Source organism: Calonectris borealis, chromosome 23 (genome assembly GCF_964195595.1).
Source record: "Calonectris borealis chromosome 23, bCalBor7.hap1.2, whole genome shotgun sequence".
NCBI lineage: Eukaryota > Metazoa > Chordata > Aves > Procellariiformes > Procellariidae > Calonectris > Calonectris borealis.
Genome location: NC_134334.1, coordinates 1,251,456 through 1,271,536, shown reverse-complemented (window position 1 = coordinate 1,271,536; position 20,081 = coordinate 1,251,456). Strand labels below are relative to the sequence as shown.

At 49.6% G+C, this 20,081-nt stretch overlaps 1 protein-coding gene across 1 annotated transcript in view; it reads right to left on the bottom strand.

The window, feature by feature from the left end:
* Window positions 1-20,081, bottom strand: part of MEGF6 (multiple EGF like domains 6) — a 113,985-nt gene that overhangs the window by 19,874 nt on the left and 74,030 nt on the right. The window contains exons 8-17 of the mRNA XM_075172201.1: window positions 19,488-19,610; window positions 9,393-9,518; window positions 8,379-8,501; window positions 7,865-7,987; window positions 5,652-5,789; window positions 3,657-3,779; window positions 2,695-2,817; window positions 1,344-1,511; window positions 948-1,079; window positions 694-822 (exon numbers count right to left, since the gene is read on the bottom strand). Of these exons, the coding sequence (XP_075028302.1) occupies window positions 694-822; window positions 948-1,079; window positions 1,344-1,511; window positions 2,695-2,817; window positions 3,657-3,779; window positions 5,652-5,789; window positions 7,865-7,987; window positions 8,379-8,501; window positions 9,393-9,518; window positions 19,488-19,610 (1,308 nt within the window). The remainder of the gene's footprint in view (window positions 1-693; window positions 823-947; window positions 1,080-1,343; window positions 1,512-2,694; window positions 2,818-3,656; window positions 3,780-5,651; window positions 5,790-7,864; window positions 7,988-8,378; window positions 8,502-9,392; window positions 9,519-19,487; window positions 19,611-20,081) is intronic.

Genomic DNA, 20,081 nt, shown 5'->3' with positions numbered 1-20,081 from the left:
GCCACTGAATGTCCAGTAAAATATAGATGGTGCCCATGGTCACTGCTGAGTAGCAAACAGGGACTGCAAAGGTCCTCCAGTGCAAAGCCAAGGCGTGCTACCTGGAGCACTGTTTTGTGGGTGAAGAATCCCCTTTCCTGTCTTTTCCTCATTAAAAAGACTTTTCTCCACACAAGACTAAGTGACCCACCGAGTCGGACGGAGCAGGGATGTGTTAGAGCCACTCACACTGGGATGTTCAATAAGAGTCAAAAGGTGCTTTCAGGGAACAGCTACAAAGGGAGCAGTGCAAGGCTGTGGAAAACATTTTAATGCTTCAGAGAAGCACAAGTGAACAACCAGGAGTGGCATCAGAGATGGCTGTGACAGCCATTTATCAAATTATGGCGAATGCTCTGCTAACACGTTAAGAGAAAGGAGCTACCTCCGCAGGCTGGGGAACATCACTCCCAACTCGCTATTGCTATTCCCTTACAGGAAAACGTTTTAGGGAGAAAACAAAACGGCAAGGGAGGCCTCGGTGTTCTGTGCTTGATTTCAGGGCCCTGCAGAGCTGCCGTCCCGCCTTTTCGCAGTGAGGCGAGACATCCCGCACCCCGCCAGGTCCCCGCGCCTTGCCGAGGGCTGCGGCGAGAAGGAAGGCGCTCGCCCTCACCGCGGCGCGAAGCGGGCGAGGGAGAGCCGCGGGCTTACCGTCTTGGCAGAGCTCGCCGGCCACCCCGGGCGGGCAGCGGCAGGCGCCCGTGGCGGGGTCGCAGGTGCCGCCGTTCTGGCAGCGGCAGGCCAGGCTGCAGTTCCTCCCGAAGGTGCCGGCCGGGCAGGCTGGGGCGAGAGAGAGAGGCGAGGCTCAGCCGGCTCCGCAGCCCCGCGCAGAGCCGCTGCCTCCGTGCATGCCGGCGCGGGGACGAGAAGAGCCTTCTCGCCCGCTGCCCTCCAGCGCCACTCACTCTGGTTACAGAGGACGCCGGTCCAGCCGGCCGGACAGTCGCAGCCGGTCTCCTCCGCGTTGCACGTGCCTCCGTTTTGGCAGTCCTCACAGGTCAGGCTGCAGTCGGGGCCGAACGTGTGCTCCAGGCAGACTGCAACGAGAGGCGCTGCGGGTGAAAAGCCCTCCCCGAGGCTGCCTCAGCATCTCGGAGAGTTTGGGCAGAGAAACCCCCCGTGTGCAGGCTGCGGCAAAGCTAAATGCATCTGTGTCGTAACACAGGTTCTGGGTACATAGAAAAGGTACACGACAAGTCTTGTGGGTACGCTCACCAAACACAAATAAACCCAGCACGCGTGATTAATTCTGAAGACTTCCAAGCAAAGTATGCCATTTACCAGTGCTGCAAAATGCCCACCAAATTTTTCTGAAAGTGTGTGCTCTCCTCTTGCTTCCATCTCTTCCTCCTCTTCTTCATAGTCATCATTAAAGAGCTGGGTAAATTCATCTCGCAGGATTGCAACATGAGGGATTGGGCGGATAACGGGGCGCCGACCATCCAGAGCTTCCACAGGGTCCTCTATAGCTAGGGAAGCAGTCACGGAGACGACAATGTCAAAGTGGGAAAAGAGACAAGATCTCTAAGAGGTGAATAGCAGGATAGAACCTCCGTAATAAGAAAGGGAAACCAGAAATCTCTGTACAGGGTTGGTGCATCTGATTTGGCATGGTTTGCACCACTGATGTCTCTCTATATTGATGCCTCTAAAATTTTTGCAACTTGTTTGCTTGTTTGTTTTGGCTGGAATGGGCACGGGCCAGCTACATGACTTCAAAATCTATGGGAGAAGCTTTGATCCTTGACACACAGCTCTGGCTTCTCAGGGAACTGAGCTCGCACTCACCCCATCACCTCTGCCCTGCTGGTTTTCTGACCAGAGCCACCCAGCCTCTTTGAGTTTTCAGGTAAGTTAATTCTTTTCTGGAAAATTCAAGAAGACTGCCCACCTAACAAAATCAAGCAATGCATTTCAGTTTGATTCTCCTTTTGGAAAGAATATCTATCAGGTAGAGCTACAGGTTTCCTTCCCTTGCAGGGTAGGCAAGGGTTAAAATCCAGGCAATCAAGCTAAGCAGAGGCACACTTGGGAGCCAGGGCAGGGGCTGCAGAGCCTATAAAAGCCAACAGGGCGGAGGAGGCTCAGACATTTTGCCAGAGTGGGGAAGCCCTGAGTGCTGCTCTCCTGGGGCCAGACCTCAGAAAGACTTTCCAGGGACCCGGGCAATGCTGCTGGGGGTCGTTAGATGAAGCCAGTGGGGTGTTGGCTGCCCTACTGAGTGAGTAAGTTGGGTAACTGTGTTTGGTGGTGGGATAAAGACACTACTGCTTAAAAAACCAATCCATTATTTCTTATAAGGAAAAACTGTAGGGGTTAGTGACTGTGGAAAGGGTTCTCGTTCTTTGGTTAATGTGGAGTCATCACTGCAGACTATGGTAAGTGTAGCTGTGCCAAAATCCCCTGCACTGCTTTGGAAAGTGCTGCGTAACATGGCTGAAATGGGACTGGTCCTGTCAGGGGAAAGCTTTCCACTGGTGGCGTGAGTCATTTCCACTGCTGATAGCAGTAGGTGCTGTGAAAAAGCTGGAAAAGGTCGTGTGCGTGGCTAATGAGCTCCAGCCTGCGCTGGCCCTGGCTGGGCCAGGGAGAGCAGGGCGAGGGGCGGCAGCCTGCTGCTCAGCCGTGCAGTGGCGCAGAGGTTGCACTTACAGCTGCAGCTCCTTCGGTCTTCATCCAGTTTGTGTCCAATCTCGCAGCCACACTGGAAAGACCCTAGCTGGTTCTGGCAGGTGTGTTCACATCCACCGTTATTTGAAGAGCACTCATCCACATCTGAAAAACACGGGATACGCCAGTGTAACGGGAGCAGGCCCTCTGTACAGGACAGGGGCACAGATATATTTCTGTCTGCAGATCAGGTAGGCTGGTGGCATCCTCTCTGGTAGATATGCGAAGCCATCCGACTCTAAATGAGTGAGATGACCCAGGTGATTCAGGGAGCCCTGGGTTTCAAAGTACCATGTGCTAGGTTCAGCTCACATCTGTTGCTAATTGTGTAGAAAAGGGTGGGTGAACTTGGGCTTTCACCTGTGAAACGTTATTGGAGAGCTTTGGTAGTGAGAACAACTCATTAGGAGGAAAAAATTCTTTATGCTAAGAAGGTGACTCATCAGAGAGCTGACAGGAAAACTGCTGTGAGCTGGGAGAAACTGGAAGAAATGCCTGGCTGTTCGCAACCAGGTAGGACAATTTCTTGTTCTCTTTATTAAAAGCTTGTGTTAGTCGCTGTCTTAGCTGTAGTTTATACAGACACTTTTATTTGCCTATATCTCTTGGGTGAAAATGATGGGCAATGTTGGCCTCTGGGGTTGAACATAAAATGATTTCTGTGAATTAGTGGAGTCAGGCCTGGACCAGCTCACTTTGAGATTTCCTGATTTGAATTCAGTGTGTTCAAAAGCCCCGTTGCTACTCTTCAGTTGTGCTGGACTAGTGCATGGGTTAGAATGGCGGAGCTGCCTTCACAGTAAGCAAACTGAGGAGGTTGGCAAAATACAGAAACCTAGAATGAGAGGAACCCGTTCCGTGTGTGTCTCTTGCCATGCTGCAAGGCTGAGGACTGCAGCATCGCTGGTTTACTTGCGGGAGTCCAGCTAGATGCTTCTGCTTACCATCACACCCACAGCCATCTGTGCTGAGCCGGTATCCAGCATAGCAGGCACACTCGTAACCTCCAGGATAATTGTAACAATCTTGCTGACAACAGTGAGAACCACTGTCACATTCATTGATATCTAAATAAAAAACAAAGGGCACTGGACGTTAATACACATCAGCTTTGCAGTGGTGGCAGTACTTGTTAAAATTGCTCCATGACTAGTTCTGGTAAGCTTTTACTGATCTGACTGCCAAATGCTGAGCTAGTATTCCTGCTTTCCTCTGAAATAAGTGAGCTTTATGTTAACAGATAATCCTCGGCAATGTGCTCCCCAGCCAAGCAGGAATCCTGAACCCTGGAGGCCAGTGGGAAGGTCACCGTAATTTTCAGTTCAAGATTGTTCTTAAAGGTTTTGTGTGTGTACAAATAGGGAGTGATTCCAACTGTAACACTGACCCTTGCTTTTGGATTTACCCTGTTACAAATACTGATGTTGAGCACAGAGATGGGCGAGAACTGCATGGTTCCTTCAAACTGTCTGAGAGTGAAGTCTCTGAAGGATGGACCTAGATAACCTGGAGAAAGCAGAGCTCCTGCAGCTTTAAATTTCAAGCCCCTTGTATTTATCGGGCTTCATTTGTCCACTATGAAGTGGAATTACTGTGGTGGGGTTATGAAGCATCCCCCTACTGCCAGAGGAGGCTGGACCAAGGAGGTATCTGGTGGGAAAACAAATAGCACTGCTGGGCTACAGAAAGTGTACTGGGCTTTGTAGTATGCAAAGGAATAATGTTCTTTCAGAGTAGACTTCAGTTCAGGTCCTGGCTTTTTTGCTCCTCTGTTGCGATGTTGTATGGAGACAGCTCCTACAGCTGCCTCAGAGCCAGAGGAAAGCAAATGTCCTGGGAATTTTGGGTCCATCTCCTCTGGCAGAGGAATGGCTCCCCTTTGCACAAGCAACCGTGGGTGCCCGTGGCAGCCCGCTAAGGAGCGTATCTGTTCCTAACAGATGTCCTGGACAGAACTGCGCCTTGAAAACTGCAGGAAGAAGAAGGTGGCACTGAACAAAGAAGAAACAAATTCAAGAATTACCTCCCAAGTAATGTGAACTGCAACTCTACACTGCATGGAAATATGTAAGTACTGTTTTGCATCACTTAACGCTGTTACTCTTTGCTAGCAACCTCCTATTTGCTGGTTTTATAGAACGAGAAATCTTTAGGTCTAAGTGCCTCAGTGCACTGTCTGAGGCACAGACCCTCCAGCTAACCTGCAGGAAGGGCCCCAGGATTTCTTACAGCTTTGGACTGCCTGAAGGATGGAAACACCCACCCACCCTTGCTGTGCAAGCCTGAGCCACAGCCCCATGGCGAGCGCAGGAGTAAAGCACAGCCCGACACACCGGTGCAGTAAATGTCTGGCTAGCGAGCCCCACAGTGGGTTTCTGACTAGGTTATTTGCTGCAAGGGGCTCACAGTAATGCAATGTAAAGTGCATGCCTCAACTTTATAGCATTTACAGAGCTCGAGGTGCACTTCACCCTTCCCTCTCCATTAACACATACTTTATAGAACCGGATGGGGCTGAACTACACTTGGCTTGCAGCTAGTGACTCATCCACATCACTCATTTACTCAAATTACACTGCTGCTTCCTTTGAGATAACAGGCAAGATGGTACATTTTGAGCATCATCCCTTCTAGACGTAGGCTTACAGGTATCTGAGATGCGAGTCTCTGCACCTGCCCATGCCGCCTTAGATCAGTTTCAGCAGGGAAAAACTAACTCGTTCTGAAGTCAACATTTGCTGTCCAAGTAGGTCTTGAGTGGAGGTTTGAGGATGTCTTCAAGCAGAGCAGTATTTAATCTCCTTTTACTCCGCATCTGTTTCTAGCCTTGTTAACCTGCTTGTAGTGCATATACCTGTAGTAGCTAACATACGGAGATCCTCATCGTTACTCGAGACGTGCTTGCAAAAACAAGACACGTACCTTTTCCCTTGCCTTACCAGTGCATGTCTTCTGGTCCTCTTCAAGCCGATAGCCAAAGTTACAGGTGCAGACTGGGCCAGAGCTGGTGTGGTGGCATGTATGGGAACAGCCGCCGTTGTTGGCCTCACAGCTGTTCACAATCTCCATTTCTATCCCTGGAAAAGGCACACTGGTTAGGATCCTGCCGTGTGCGCTGCACATCTCTACATACTGGCTGGCCCATGCCCTCCCTCGGTGCTGCGCTCCAGCAGGCACCCGCGCAGCAGCTTCCAGCCGAGCTCCTTGCACGTGCATTTTTGCGTGCACAGCCCTGCTGAGAAGAGTGATCTGCAGTGGGGAAAGGATGAAAATAGTTTTGCACAGAGGCCACTGCTGGGCTGGGAAGTGATGTATAAAAATAAACCAGTGGATCCCAGGCAACGCCCCATGTAGCCTCTTAGGGACAGACTTGTGGAGCAGGCTCTGGACAATCTCTGAGATGAACCAGACTGCAGACAAAATTGCTCCCATTCCTGACAAGCTGCAGTATGTGCTGCCAACCAAAAGTTGGCCCGGTCTTCGTAAGTACAGAGCTGTTCTGATGCCAGCAGCAGAATACAGCTAACTACGGAAACATCCAGATGCCTACAGCTAGAAACGTTAGTTACTGACATGTCAAAAATGTAGGCGCAAACATCAATAGCAGCCATATATCTTCTTAGCTTGGCAAAGTTTATGTAAACTTAAGTCTAGTTAATTAAGCTTTCTTAAACTAAAACGAACTTGTACCATGGAGCTTTGACTCAGTCCTGAACCTCACGGAAATGATTTCTGCCTTCAAGAACATTTTTGAGTTTTTAGTGTGTTCAGACCCAAGGAGGATGAAAAGAAAGGGGGAGCTTGATGTTTCCCAATGGAAACTGTGCGTGTCAAAAACAAAAGCTGTGCCATGGTGGAAGACTACCTTCCAGATTTCACAACATGAATATAGTGCCTCTGTCTTTCCTTTTCTTATTAATGCAAGAACAACCAGGGTTTTGCATAAAAGAAACCTGCTAGAAGGGGCAGGGAGAAACACTTTTCATAGAAGGCGGCTATTTAATTCTATAGCTGGCACCGAAGTAGAGGTGTTGGTCAATGGTTATGGCAATGAGTCAAACAGCTGGAGGAGCCATGTCAGAACGTGAGCAGGGCTTGTGCTTCCACTGTCCCTGCTGTCAGAAGTGACCTTCCAGGGCTGGCATCTCTTACCAGGGGCTTACCTGGAAAACCAAGACTGGAGCAGCAATAAAACTAAGCTTTTTGTCACCTGTGGGCCAGTTAGCTGAAGCCATAAAGGGTAATCTTCCCTGCTGCATAGTCACAGTGCTAGGTGAGGAGGTAGCTAAGATTTATTAGGCATAGACCTGGCTTCCTAATCCAATCCTCTGTAAGCCTTGCTGGCTACCATGCATCTTCACCCCAACAGCTGAAGGTAAATGTGCAGTTGCACATGAAACTGAGCTATGGGGTATTTTTTTTACAGAATACGCAGTGTGAGATAAACCATGTTCCTAAGAGCTTAGGCTCTTAAATAGCATGTCATCAGTCTAGTTCCTCACTTTGCTCTGTTTGATGCCTTTCAAGACCCATTTATGGTCTGCAAAGCCTTACCCTCATACCCTTGGCAGGCTCTCAGTGAGAGCTGCAGCCTGACTGAGCTGCAGCAGCTGCACAGGTGGAGCATCACGGCTTCCAGTAACACCAGCTGCCAGCACTGGGACTGCCATGGTGGCTTTCATCAGTAAGGGGGCTGCTAGTGCTAAATGCTGATAGCTCTGCTTTGGACTATCCCTGCTGATGTGTATTAGCTGAACGACGACGTATGAACAGTCTGGTTCATTCTTGCGTAATAGTGTTTATTTCTTCTCTTGATGGGAGCAGATGCGATCTCTTCACTAGCTCAGTTCCTTCTTCAGTTACACATCTGCAGCTGACGGAACTCATCCAACGAAGTCCCCAAGAGCAGCACTTGCCTGTTTGGAGCCAAATGAATTGCCTAAACCAGCAAAAGTAGCTTCATGGTAACTTTAAAGATCCGCCAAAGTTTTTATCTTGGTGGGAGAGTAAACAGCCCCAAACCTGCTTGTGAAATTCTTCAGAGAAGGTGGCTGTAACTCAGCCCCACCAATTCACAGAGGACGGTGCACAAACACTTGCCTGCAGAGGCAAACCCGCCCGCCTGAGACGGGGCTCTGCGCGCAGTACTCACGGTAGCATTGCCTGCCGTCTGCCCCCAGCTCATAGCCTGGCTTACAGGTACACTTAAAGGAGCCGCGAGTGTTGAGACACTGGTGTGCACACATGGCTAGTCCAGTCAGACATTCATTCACATCTGCAAGAGATGAGCAATCAATAAGCAAAGCAGGTTGAGCCATAAACTTTCTTTCAAAGGGACAATTGTTACTATCTTCAAGTTTTTCACCAGTTTCTTGCACCCTCAATTCTTCACTGGGGTCCAGACCGACAAAGAAACAGAGTTAAGCGTTCAAAAGTACTGTAAAGCTTCCTAGGAAACTGGATCACAGGAAACTCGAGCGTTGTTCCAGACAGCTTGAGCAGGGCTCTTGGACAGATCTCAGCTGAGCACTTTCGTGGCCTCCCCCAGAAGGCCTGTGCATCACTGGTAAATTCACAAGCGCTGGCAGTTACTAGCACTGAGCACTACTTCACCCCGTGAGACAGAGCTGTTTTTCTCCGCGAAAGCTTTGCTGTAGGGAGCTTACCTTCACAGGCCTTATTGTCAGGCGCCAGCCGGTAGCCGGGGTGGCACTCGCAGCGGGCCGTTCCACGCTGGTTGTGGCAGCGGTGCATGCAGCCCCCGTTCCTGTCGGTGCAGGGGTTCCTCACTGCAGGTCAAAGCAGAAGAGGCAGGCTTATTTCATACTAATCCTAACTCTTATTGGCATTACGTTTATGGGAGAACAGAGCATCAAGCAGTTACGCCTAGCAAAAAAGTCTGCAATCCATGAAAGACCATTCTCCACCAGACAGAAAATCTCTGCTACTGCTCTCTGTTCACTGCTCCGTCCAGGCAGGAGGATTTACGTGGTGCGAGATCCTGCAAAAGGCAGGCACTGATCTGAGTAAAACCCTTCCAGCTGAAGCTTGGCATGGGTATGTCCCCCTACAGAGATGACAGAGCAAGTACTAGGCAAATTTGCTTCAAGTGCTCCCATCAAGAGGTTGGCCGATCTCTGACCTGCTCCAGGACCTGGACAGATGCTACAAAACCCTACCGACTGCTGCATTTTTAATGTCTCGGTTGTTCCTTTTCCCTTAGCAACTTCACAGCTAAAGACTTCCCTCCTCCTACTTCTTGAATGCCAACTGCTATGAATGAGAAGATTAAACTTCTGCTCTATCGCCCCTTCAGCTTCAATCCCTCCTGCAGCCGGGAGCAGGTCAGCCAGAAAGCTGTCTGCAAGCAGAGGGAGAAGATCCTGTCCCGCTGCGACATGCTGCTGTTCCTTCACTTCCTCAGAAGTGTGTGCCTTCGTACAATTTCATTTTTGTTGGCTACACTCCTTCAGCTCTTCCTAGCCTTTCAGAATAAGCTGCAGAGCATGTCCACGACAGCAGAGTTTTTACTGGAGAGAAACACCCCGGTCTGATCTATCTGACCTCTGAGCGTGCAAGCGCAGGCTCCCTATTGCCCCCAACTCTCAGCCGCCCCTGAAGAAAAGGCCAAGGCGAAGCTCTGCCTCCCCAGCTTCCCGTGCGTGCTCGAGGGGACTCACAGACGCAGCGTTTGCCGTCTTCCCGCAGCTGGTAGTTGTGCCGGCACTGGCACCGGTGCTGCGCCAGCGTCACCTGCACGCAGTCGTGTTCACAGCCGCCGTTGTTCAGGGCACACGTGTTCACAGCTACAGGCAAAGGGACAGAACGTTCACTACACAAATAACGGCACCTGCATGAGTCTCTTGCACAGGACCAGGGCAACTCGCACACACTCACACAGGGCACTGCTAATGAGAATTTACAACTGGGGCATATTCAACCTGTGCTAAAGCGAGAAGTGTGCTAAATGTGCGCTGTTGCTACAAAAAATCTGTTCTGTAGGCAGCGCAGGAGAGAGGCCACCCACCGCTGTGCCAGACAGGTACCTCGGGCAGACCCCTCGAGGTGGGGCCCTTTTCTTTAAAGGTAAGGTCGGCTCAACAGTGCCAGGCAGCTGCTTAAACTCGCTCTTTTCTGCAATAAGAGTTCCCAGCCGCTCTCCTGGGAGGCGAGACCAGGACACGGGGGTCTGGGCTAGGCCCTCTGCAGTATTACACAGCAGAGAAGCTGACAACCCGCGTGCTTCCTAACAAGCATCAGCCCTCTCCGAAGGGTGCCCGTGTCAGCGAGCAGGCTTCTCGTGCTGCGTTATCGCTGAAATTCCTGTAATTTTCTTCAAAGACAGTCACTGCAGGTGCAATGCCACAGCTAGTTCAGTTTAATTACTGCTCAAAGAGAGTTGCACTCAGGTGTGTTCAGGTTTTCCTGTCACAAAATGATACGGAAAACTAAGCTTCTGGCTCCATGCCGTGCAAAAGACACCAATTACACAGGGTAAGGTGCAGCAGGTACCATCGGTTCTTCTGGGAAAATTTAAGGAAAAATGTTTTAAGATGCATCCTGCACGTCCGTACTTCGATCGGGTGCAACAACGCTTTGTGCTTGCTCAGTGCTTTGACTAGGAGATTTCTACAGGAAAGTTAGGACGTGTGTGCTCGTCCACACTGCGAGTAACTGATGCTGCAGCCAGCGGAGTCGCTGAGCCGGAGCGCACGGAGATTCGCTGGCGGGAACTGTGATTTCATCCTAAGTGCAGGCGGGACTGGGAATTGAGATTCCCGACTGGTGTTCCTGGCCGTGCCACAGCGTTTCTGTGTGGCCTTGCGCAAGGCGCTTTCCTGCCCAAAGGATTTCAAACAGTCAGAAAACAGAAAGTTTTGCCTAGGCTACAGCAGAAAACAGATCTTATGACCGAACATGTGGACTATCTTCTCTTTACAAGCTTGCTATCATTAATCAGCCTTAAAATAGCCTTCTCCACCCTCCTCTCTCTTCTTATAATCTGGGACTTCTCTGCACAAAAAGCAACAAAAGCATGATGTTTAACTGGAGATGTGTGCATCTTGCAACCAGCAAGCGGGCAGATTTTGCCTGCTTGTTTTTACTAGGCTGCAGCTATCTGGGACCACTGACCCTGTTGTATCCAGGAGAAATTTGAGCTGGAAAACAAAGCAGGGAAGGACTTTCTGGAAAAGGATTCACAGACTCGGGTAGATGAGCCATCCTGGGGTAATTACACGCCTCCAAAGTGAGGAAAGTCTCCTCTCGGACCATTGCATGTCTCCTCAGGTAGCCTACCTACTCCTTAATCGGTGAGCATCTCAAACAGACGCTGCTCCAAAGAGAAGTGTCCCTTACGGGAATTGGGAAATGGGCCTTTAGAGTCTGTTCTTCCTCTTAGGAGACACGAATGTGCATGAAACGCGCAACACGCTGCACATCAAAGCTGTGTGGGTGCGACACGGCTAAAGCCCGGCCACGGTCTGGGATGGAAACTCAGACCTGGTTTCCATAAGCAGCATGGTACGATGAGTTGTGGTCTCACACATTTCTGACCTATTTTTCAAACTCCAGAAGAAACTAATGTGCTGACTCTGAGGAATCTTATAAGAAAGCTAAAAATATCTCTAATGAAAAACATCTCTCCACAAACTAACACTTCAGGTAATCACAGTGCCCTCAACAACCTCAAAAGTTTTGCTAAGCAGGCGAGCCTGGAAAGCATATGCTAGTAAAAGTCTCCGCTTTTAACGAGCTCTCTGAATCCCACGGGAAGTGGGGTCTGCCAAACACCCTGCCCAGGGCACAGATGAACGGGCGGGTGGCTGGTCTGCGCCGGTAGGCGTCGGGTACCAACACATTGCGATAGGCGGGCGTGCAGCCTCGTCCGAGTATTCAAAAGAGTATTTTCTATAGACAAAGTACTGAGGGTAATTTGATTAAGCCTCTCTTGTATATTAGTGAAAAACAAATACTTGGCACACGAGGAAAATAAAAGGCAAAACTGTATATTCATATTTTTTTTTCTGCAAACAGTACCCCTGCAAAAAATATGCGTTGACTCAGAGCTAAGGAGCTCTCTCATTTCAAACTTTTAAAAACTTAACTTCCTGTTGTATGCCTCTAATTAACTAAACAACATTTGGAGGAATAAAAGTGACTTAATAGGGTCGAAGTATTGCCATACACAACGTACGGCTGGAGCAAGAAGTATCAGTTTATGTTAGTTGTGCTGACACTGTTTCCTTTAATCCATTTGGAAGGAAACAACAGAAATACTCGACGTTCCTGAAAAGTTATGGGTCAGAGTTACAGTGCTCAAGCTTTAGCAGAGATGGGTGGTCATTTTAAAATATTCTGATATATTAAAGTGTTTAATAACATATATTCAAAAATACCCGTAAATAATGTGCTTGTTGGAGTGGTTTTTTTTCAAAAAGAAGTAAAACAATGCTAATGCCTGCCAAAACGTTCCTTCATATGGGGAAAGTACTGGGCCAACATATAACGAGCCAACACATCTTACGTCTAAAATAACCTCGCAGTATGCAGTTATTCGTATGAATTTGCAGTCTAAATAACTGCCCTCCTTGCATGCCTCTAAAAGACAACTTTTCAGGGTGGAAAGAACTAAAGTCCAGGTTCTTCTTTACCATACAAAATTTAAGCAGACAGAAATCCTGTAAGGTTGCGTACAGCAGACTTCCCAAAAGCATTATTTCTACACACAAGAAGATCAACACGTCCCTCTGGGTTGCACTGAACCGCGCGCTGAGGCACGATACCCACCCGATACCCCGCGGCAGCCGTGTAGTGATGCAGCTTTGCAACGGCAAAAACTGCTCCTGAACGGCAGAGAAACGTCAGGCACTCGATGCTTGGCCACCGCGAGCAGCTCGAGTAGGGTATGGCCACCAACTAAAAGGACACGGGTTCCTGTTCCAGCGAGTCCTCCTTGGCCAAGGTGCGTAAGCGTAACCAAGTGCCAGAACCGCTTATGCAGATCTTAACCGATGCTGTTTGCGGACCACTAAGAACGTAAAAGGTGAAGCAGTGAGAGAGCAGGGGTCTTGCACAGCATTTTCTTTCCTCTCCTGTTTCTTTTAGTATAGCTTATTTGCTAGCAAATGTACTCTTCAAGACTAATAACCCCATCTGAGCCTCCCCATTCTACGATTGCACACGATGACGGAGGGGCCGGCGCGCGCTGTTGTCTCAGCCATCGCGGGTGCGTTCCAGACCGCTTTGGGTAATGGGAACCAGAAGTTCTTCTCTGCCAAGAGACTTATGCACGGGGAAGAAGTGGCTGGCATCACTGGCTATACGGTGCTCGTAAGCTATACAGCACTGGTGGCACACGCGCCATGTAACGAGCAAAGCAGTCGCGTTCTGCGGCGTCCCGCAGAGCCGTCCACGGTGCACTGGCTGGCAGGGGTGCTCGTGCAGCACTGCAGTTTTGCTAAGATACGAACTAATTCAATTTAAGAATCGGGAATAATAAGGTGAAACAAATGAAACATGTTAAAATCGTTTGGGGTGCCTTTCCATCAAAGCAAGGGCCTTCTCATTCTGGGTCTCCTTAGCTGGCTTCTCGCAGAGTAACAGCCAGTAGACCTCACTGCTGGCCTTGTTTTAATTACTGCTCTTCTTTTTTTCTGTTTACAGAACCGCTCTAAAAATATTTCCATTCCCAGATGCTTTTCCTAGCTTAACATTTCTGTGACAACGTTGCCAAATCCAGTGTCGTCTTGTACATCACACAGATTTTTGTAATTAAAGCTCAGACAGCTTTTCCACAGATGATATTTCATCGTCTGCAAGAGGGACGTTACTTCTATCCCCTCTATCTGAAAGGAGTGCAGCGCTGCTGAAAGATGCTAGCTCCTAGATTCTGACCCTCTCGGGCCCGGGAAATGGCTAAAAAGGGATGAAAAGGACGTCGTTACTACTGGTTGCACGTGGGAAGCGGGTCTGCAAAGTAGCAGCCTAACACAGGAGTCGATTTAATACTGAGCTACCCGTGCTCTGCACCCCGCAGCTGCCCTTCACGAGCTGGGAAGAGCTGAACCCAGCCCCTGCAGCCACGCGGCGACCTGCTGGGAGCCGAGCCGTGCCCCTCGCCCAGCCCAGGGGCCGGTAGCAACCCCACACCGTCGGCGTCCGCCCCCTCCGCGTCCCTCCCCGGCCGCCCCCAAAGCTCCGCGGCGGAGGCTAGCTCGGCAGCGCTGAAGGCGTGCGTGTGCTTAGCTGCCTTGCGAGCCTGGAGCGTAACCCTCGCACCGCAGCGAGGTGGTGACAACGCTGGTTTGATTCAGGCTCCTCTGCTCCAACTTCTCCTCTTTCCCCTCCGTGTCACCTTTCCCTCGGATCCAAGTAATTTGCCATCAGAGGCAGTGAGCTAATACCTTAAAAGTAAGCGTAAGCAGCTGTAACTAGAATGGAGCATGACATTCTCTTTTGCAGCGTCACATAAAAGCATCGATTCTAAGAAACGGCTGAGAAATGTGCCACCGGACAAAGAAAAGGCCAAATTTTCTAAAATGTGCAAGTTGTCTGTACAATGCATGCAAATTGAAAACCTCTACAAAGTACATACAGACTATTACCCTCTCTGCACGTAGTTCAAGCCCACACAAACCTTTACAGCATAGTCCTTCTGTTCACTATATAAATCGCTGCTATATTTGAGATTTCTTCATTTGAAGTACTCTTAATATAAATAGGGATACATCATGTAATCCCAAACTGATTTATTCTAACCTCAGACAATTTCCAGAAACTTGTTGTGTGTAATACAGACCATCTCTCTACTCTGCAGGCCAACAAAAGCAATTGGCTCAGATTAAATTCTCTGCCTTGGACTGGATTTCATCCCTCTGCTGAAACAGCGAAGGACCTGAAGATGTCAGCTTCCTGCCTCCTGCCCATGTGGTTCTGATAAAGAAAGAGGTAATTTCAGGACGTCCAATGACTCTTTTTGTTCTGTTTCACTTTCAGTAATGTCTGCTCTTTTCCCCCCTCCTTTCTGTATTAAAATAATCAGTGCCTTGCTATATTCGAACAACAGAGATGCAATGAAAGAATCTTGCACGACTGAGCTGCAGATTACCCAAAGCACCAACAACGGTTGAGAGTTGCTGCGAGACACAGCAGGTCACGGGAAGGTGGCTTTAAGCCATTTTTTGGTGCTCTCCTGAGCCACAGCCATCGGTTCCAGGTACGAGTTAACCCTGGAGAGCTGCCTCGGCCTCTTTGGGCGCATCTCCGGGGTGCAGCCCACGGCAGGCTCCTGGCACCCGGCTTTCTCACAGCACAGCCGCAAGCTGAAAGCTTGGTCTTGGCCGTAAGCTTTTATCCCGCTCCTGCACCACAGGAATCACTGCGAGGCTTTCGGAGCCCCTCGCTCCCACGACGACTGGCAGGAGCAGACGTAGCTCTAGTGAAGGAAGGGATCCCGAGGTGCGAGCGCGAGGGGACACCGCGAGTCTGCTGTCATTGACTGCCCTTGATCCTCCAGGCAATGTCAAAGACGAGATCTAGGAATCCTGTTGGTCTGTGCATAGAGCCAAGCTCTGCTTATGCTGCAAAAGGGACCAACACCCTCAAAGAAAAATGCTTTTAAAGGCAAAATTTTTCTTCCAATCCTGCAAAACACAAGTGCTAATCTGAACAACCCTTTATCTGGAACCACAATACATCTCATAAGAAATTGCTTTTAAAGATGCCTAAGTAGCTTCTGAAAACTTTTGCTGATTTTTCCCTGCATTGTGCCTTGCTTTATCATCTGCAATACTAAGCACAAAAGTGCAAACAACTACCAAGGGTGCAAAGCCATCAAAAGAAAGTAGCAAAAGATTTTATCTGTTTTCCAGTTCTTTGATGTCTTCAGGAATAAAATAGGCTTCAACTTTCCATCGCAAGCTTGGAATAATAGTTCAGCCAGAGGGTGTAAGAGGACCGATCGCCCTGAGTCCACCCCCAGGAGCTGAGCCCCGCGCTCCCGAGGTTAACAGCCACCAGCCTCCGGAGGGGAATTCTGGAGCTCCCGCTTCAGGCAGTGCTGCTGATTAACTGAAGCCTTTGTGGGTTTTGTGGTGATTGGAAAACATTTGAAGAATTAGATCCATGGTTTTACAGACCTTAACTAGAAACTTCACGGCAATAGTCTTTTTCTGTCTCCAGAACGCTTTCTGGCCTGTGCTGCTGCTCACTGGGGCTGCCAGCAGCTTCCTACAGCCCGTCCCCGTGCTCGACCAGCTCTGAGCTGCAAGCCTCCCGCAGCCCTGGCTCAGGGCAGAGCAGTTCCGGAGCGGAGGGGAATGGACGGGAAAGTCTCGCTGCCTCCAGTTCTCTTTATTCCTATCTGACTCCTTTTATTTAGTGGCAAATTGTTGCTGTTTTAGCAGCACTGGATCTTACCCACCCAGCAAAGTTAGCGGATATCCCGACTTGAAGAGAAAGACAGCTTTTATCAGTTGACTTAATCCCTCAGAACCACGCAGGAAAAAAAAAATCTTGGTGGAAGTCTAGTCAGTGAGACTGCACAGGCGTGGAGAAACGTGGCTCAGGTCTTCCTGAGCAAAACCCGCCACCTCTTGCTACCTTCAGCTCGAGAAAGCAGCTGCCAGGACCGCAACGTCTCCGCTCCTGGCAAGGGGGTTACGTGCCCAGACAAACACACCTACCCTGGCCTGCTCAGCACCGCGCTGCAGCCCCCGCTCCGCCGTACGCCACAACCAAGAGAGGCTGTCGCGACTCCGTTCTGTGCCGCCCGCGCTCAGCCTCCAAGGCACTGCTCTGCTCGGGGGACGCCCTCTTACGGGTCCCCCCAGCTTGCCTGCGGCTTTGGCAGGCGCTTGCGCTGCTTTCCACCGCTCAGTCGTGTTGCTCTACCTTCCTGTTACAGCTGGCCTTAAGCTCGGCATTTAGCGAGAGAAAATCCTTTCCTCTCCTCCAGAAGTGCCGGGAAAGCGCTCCCGAAACAGGAGAATGGAAGTGCGAAGGGAGGCTGTGTTGAGTGAGGCTCCTGCCTTTGCTGCTGCCGCCTGCGCGCTGCCCGCGCCCCGCGACTGCTGCCTGGTAACTCTTGTCAAGAATGCTGGCTTAATGAAAACCGTGTGGTTCCCAAGATCAAGTCGGAGCAAAGCCTCTGACTTCGCAGTGTAAATATTTACGTAGACCGAGCACTAAAGCAAAGAACCACTTGCATGTCCTTGTGACAACACCACAGAAAGCGAGCACGCGCTCAAGGGCCCGGGATTACTGACGTGACCCACGGAAAGCCACCCGGCCGGACCACACGCCGCCGCCGGGCTCGTGGGCTCGCAACAAACAGGGGAGCGCATCCTGCTGCAGTGACCAGACCCGGGGCGAGAGCATCCCCTCAGTGGCCTCCCCGTTGCCACCAGCCAAGGTGCTTCCCTTGCCTGGGCTCTCCTGTGGGGTGGGCTTGTCCCAAGGGCACAAATAGCCTGTATTTACACAAACCAGAGTTGCGTAAACCCAAACCACGTCCCGCTGAGCCGCTGTGCGTGACTGCTGCTGTGCAGCCAGCAGACGCAGGGAGGACAGCTGCTGGGCTCCGGCACCAAGAACCACCATACGGAATCCATAGGGGCAGAAATCTGCCCCCCCAGGAAACGGGCATCAAACGGGGCGGCCGTGGCACGCGGGCACCCCTGGCACAAGGCAACCTTACGTCTGTGGGTGCACAGAGGGCAGCCATAAACACCGGCAGAGGAGTAACCTCTAAGTCTGTGCTCTGTTCTGAGCTTTTACAAGAAAAACAAGTTTACTTCCACCCCTCTGCACAACTGGCTTAATAGGTTAGCGCAGAGCTATTATGAAGGCAAGATATATACACACGTATGTGCACAATTCTGTCACAAAAGTGTAAAGAACAAAACCCACCAGTCCTGAAGCGAGAAAGCCAGATTTTTAGGTCTGCTCTGTTGTTATTTTAGAAACAGTACCGGAAAATTATGTAGCCAGAGTTTTTACTCGCCCTGCCTGGTCTGCATCTACTTTCCCGTGTACTTTGTGGATCACAGGGGTACAGGCACCGCTGAACTAACAGCAGGTCCTGCCAGCTCCGCTCCCCAGAGCTTCCAGAAACTGCCCGAGTTACTCCCGTAGTAGATCAGGTTTCATGAACAGAGACCCCTTAATTTTGGCAGATGAATTCCAACACTGTGCACATTATGGCAAATACTTGCTCAGAAGTTTAATGCAAAGCAGGTTTGCAGCGCCTGGTGCAAGCAGCACGGAGCAGGGAAGCCCTGCCCGCCCAAATCCTGGTGGAAATGTTCTGCACATCGCAGCCGCACGAGCAGGTAAGCCCGAAGAACAAAAGCAAAGGATGACATTGCTTTTAAACAAGAGATTCCTCCCTATAGTGATCCCTTCTGTACTTTCTCTGCAAATTGTTTCACCTTTTGGGGCTGACCCTACTGAGAACGCCAGAGCTTCCCAACGGCTGGCCCGTGTTTTATTCAGACTCTCTCTATACCACAAAAAAGAGAATTACGTATTATAAGACAATTATTAGATAACAGACCACATACACACTTACATGCAAACAGTAGCCATGCATAGCCATGAACACATGGTTTCGTGTTCAGTGCTCGAGCAGTGGGCTGGGAATGACTGGCTTTTTTCTTTATTTGCGATCCTTTTGCTTCTGGATTTTTCCAGTAAAATATAGATATATAGCGCACTCGGTGAACTTGCACCTTAAGCATACGTCTCGCTGCGCTTGCGAGAGTGCCGTCACACGGGGGGGCGGCTGCAGAAAGATGTGCAGTTTGTGCTGCTCTGGGCACGGTGGGTACCTTCCTTAGGTGGCTTTTTTTCTGCTCACATCACCATTCCTGACTGGAACACAAATGCTCACCCAGTTGATCTTAGCAAACTCTGGAACGTGACTATATTCTAAGAAAAACCAGCAAATGGCCTTTGTAATACCATCGCCCAGGAATTCTTTCCACTTGTATGAAAATATCCCTCAAAAAATGGAAAAATGTGTCAAATAAAGCTGTGAGGGAGAAGCAGTTTAATAAAAACAACAGCAGCAGCAGATGCTGGAAGGCAGACTCCAAGCTCCACCCCAGTGCCTCTGAGCCTCTACTTTGGGGCAGGCAAACAACAATATTTCAATAAATTGGCCCAGAAATCAGCTGCAAGCCAGACCTGGCATCGGAATTGTAATGTCTGGACATGCACCATCCAAGTGGACGCATGACCAACATCCCAGGGAAGAGAGTTTTGAGATTATTACGGCCACAGTTCCACACACAGCCATGCTGATTTTCACTTGCCTGTCACACCTAGTGCCTACCATGCGGACTAGGGCAATAGTTGAGGTAAAAATGAAGACTGACTTCAACCTTTTCATAATCTAGTTGTTTATGTATTTGTTCTGAAAATGCCCTATCTGTTACACCCTGTATCAAAAGCAGAAGCACCAAAGCAGTGGAAATTACTTCTCCTGAACCAGAATAAACTAAGAAACCGCAAAGAAGTCTAAATTCTACACGTCCACAAAGAACAGCAAACGTTATGGACCCAGTAATAGAAACATATTAGAGAAGACGACCAGGATCCCGAAAAAAGAAGGAACAGGCAATCCAACCCCATCATCTCAAATTCCCTGCACAGGGGATGGATGTGAGGGGCAAGCCAATGTAGGCATTTTGTGTACTATGACACGCATGTACAGGTACAAAAAGGGCTATGAAGGATTAGAGATTCTCAGGAAATTTAAAACTGTGACTTACCAATGCAGGTCCTGCCGTCTGTGTGCAGGCGAAAGCCTGGCTTGCATTCACAATAATAAGATCCAAGGGTGTTCACGCATCTGTGCTGGCAGCCCCCGTTGTGGACCTGGCACTCATCCACATCTGCAAAAGAAAAGGGAAGAGGGAAAAAAAATTCAAGAGTGGGCATGACGGTATCTGAAGTTAGGATTATTTATCCTCTGTTGACTGACTCCAGATTTGAGGAACAAATGCAGAGGGAACAAGCTTGCCATTTCATTATGTTTCATCAGGCAAGCTATTTAAGAAATTTCAAGGACAAGCATGCAATCGGGGAAAAAAAAGCATCTTATTTGTCAATCGGCATAAACCATCCTTCATGTTGTCCACCTCACAACAGTCACTTTTCCCATTTGCTCTAAGATTATGGATTTATTAAAATTTTACACTTCCTTACTCTTCATGTGTTGAAAAGAGGCTGGGCTAGTCCATTTGTTCCGTACGTACTTACGTGAATGGTGGGAGTGAACACCTAACATCACAGACTGAAGGGAGGGGGAGCGACACGAAGCAGCAAAGCTCACCACCTCGGTGCCGCAGCAGCAGACGTTCTCA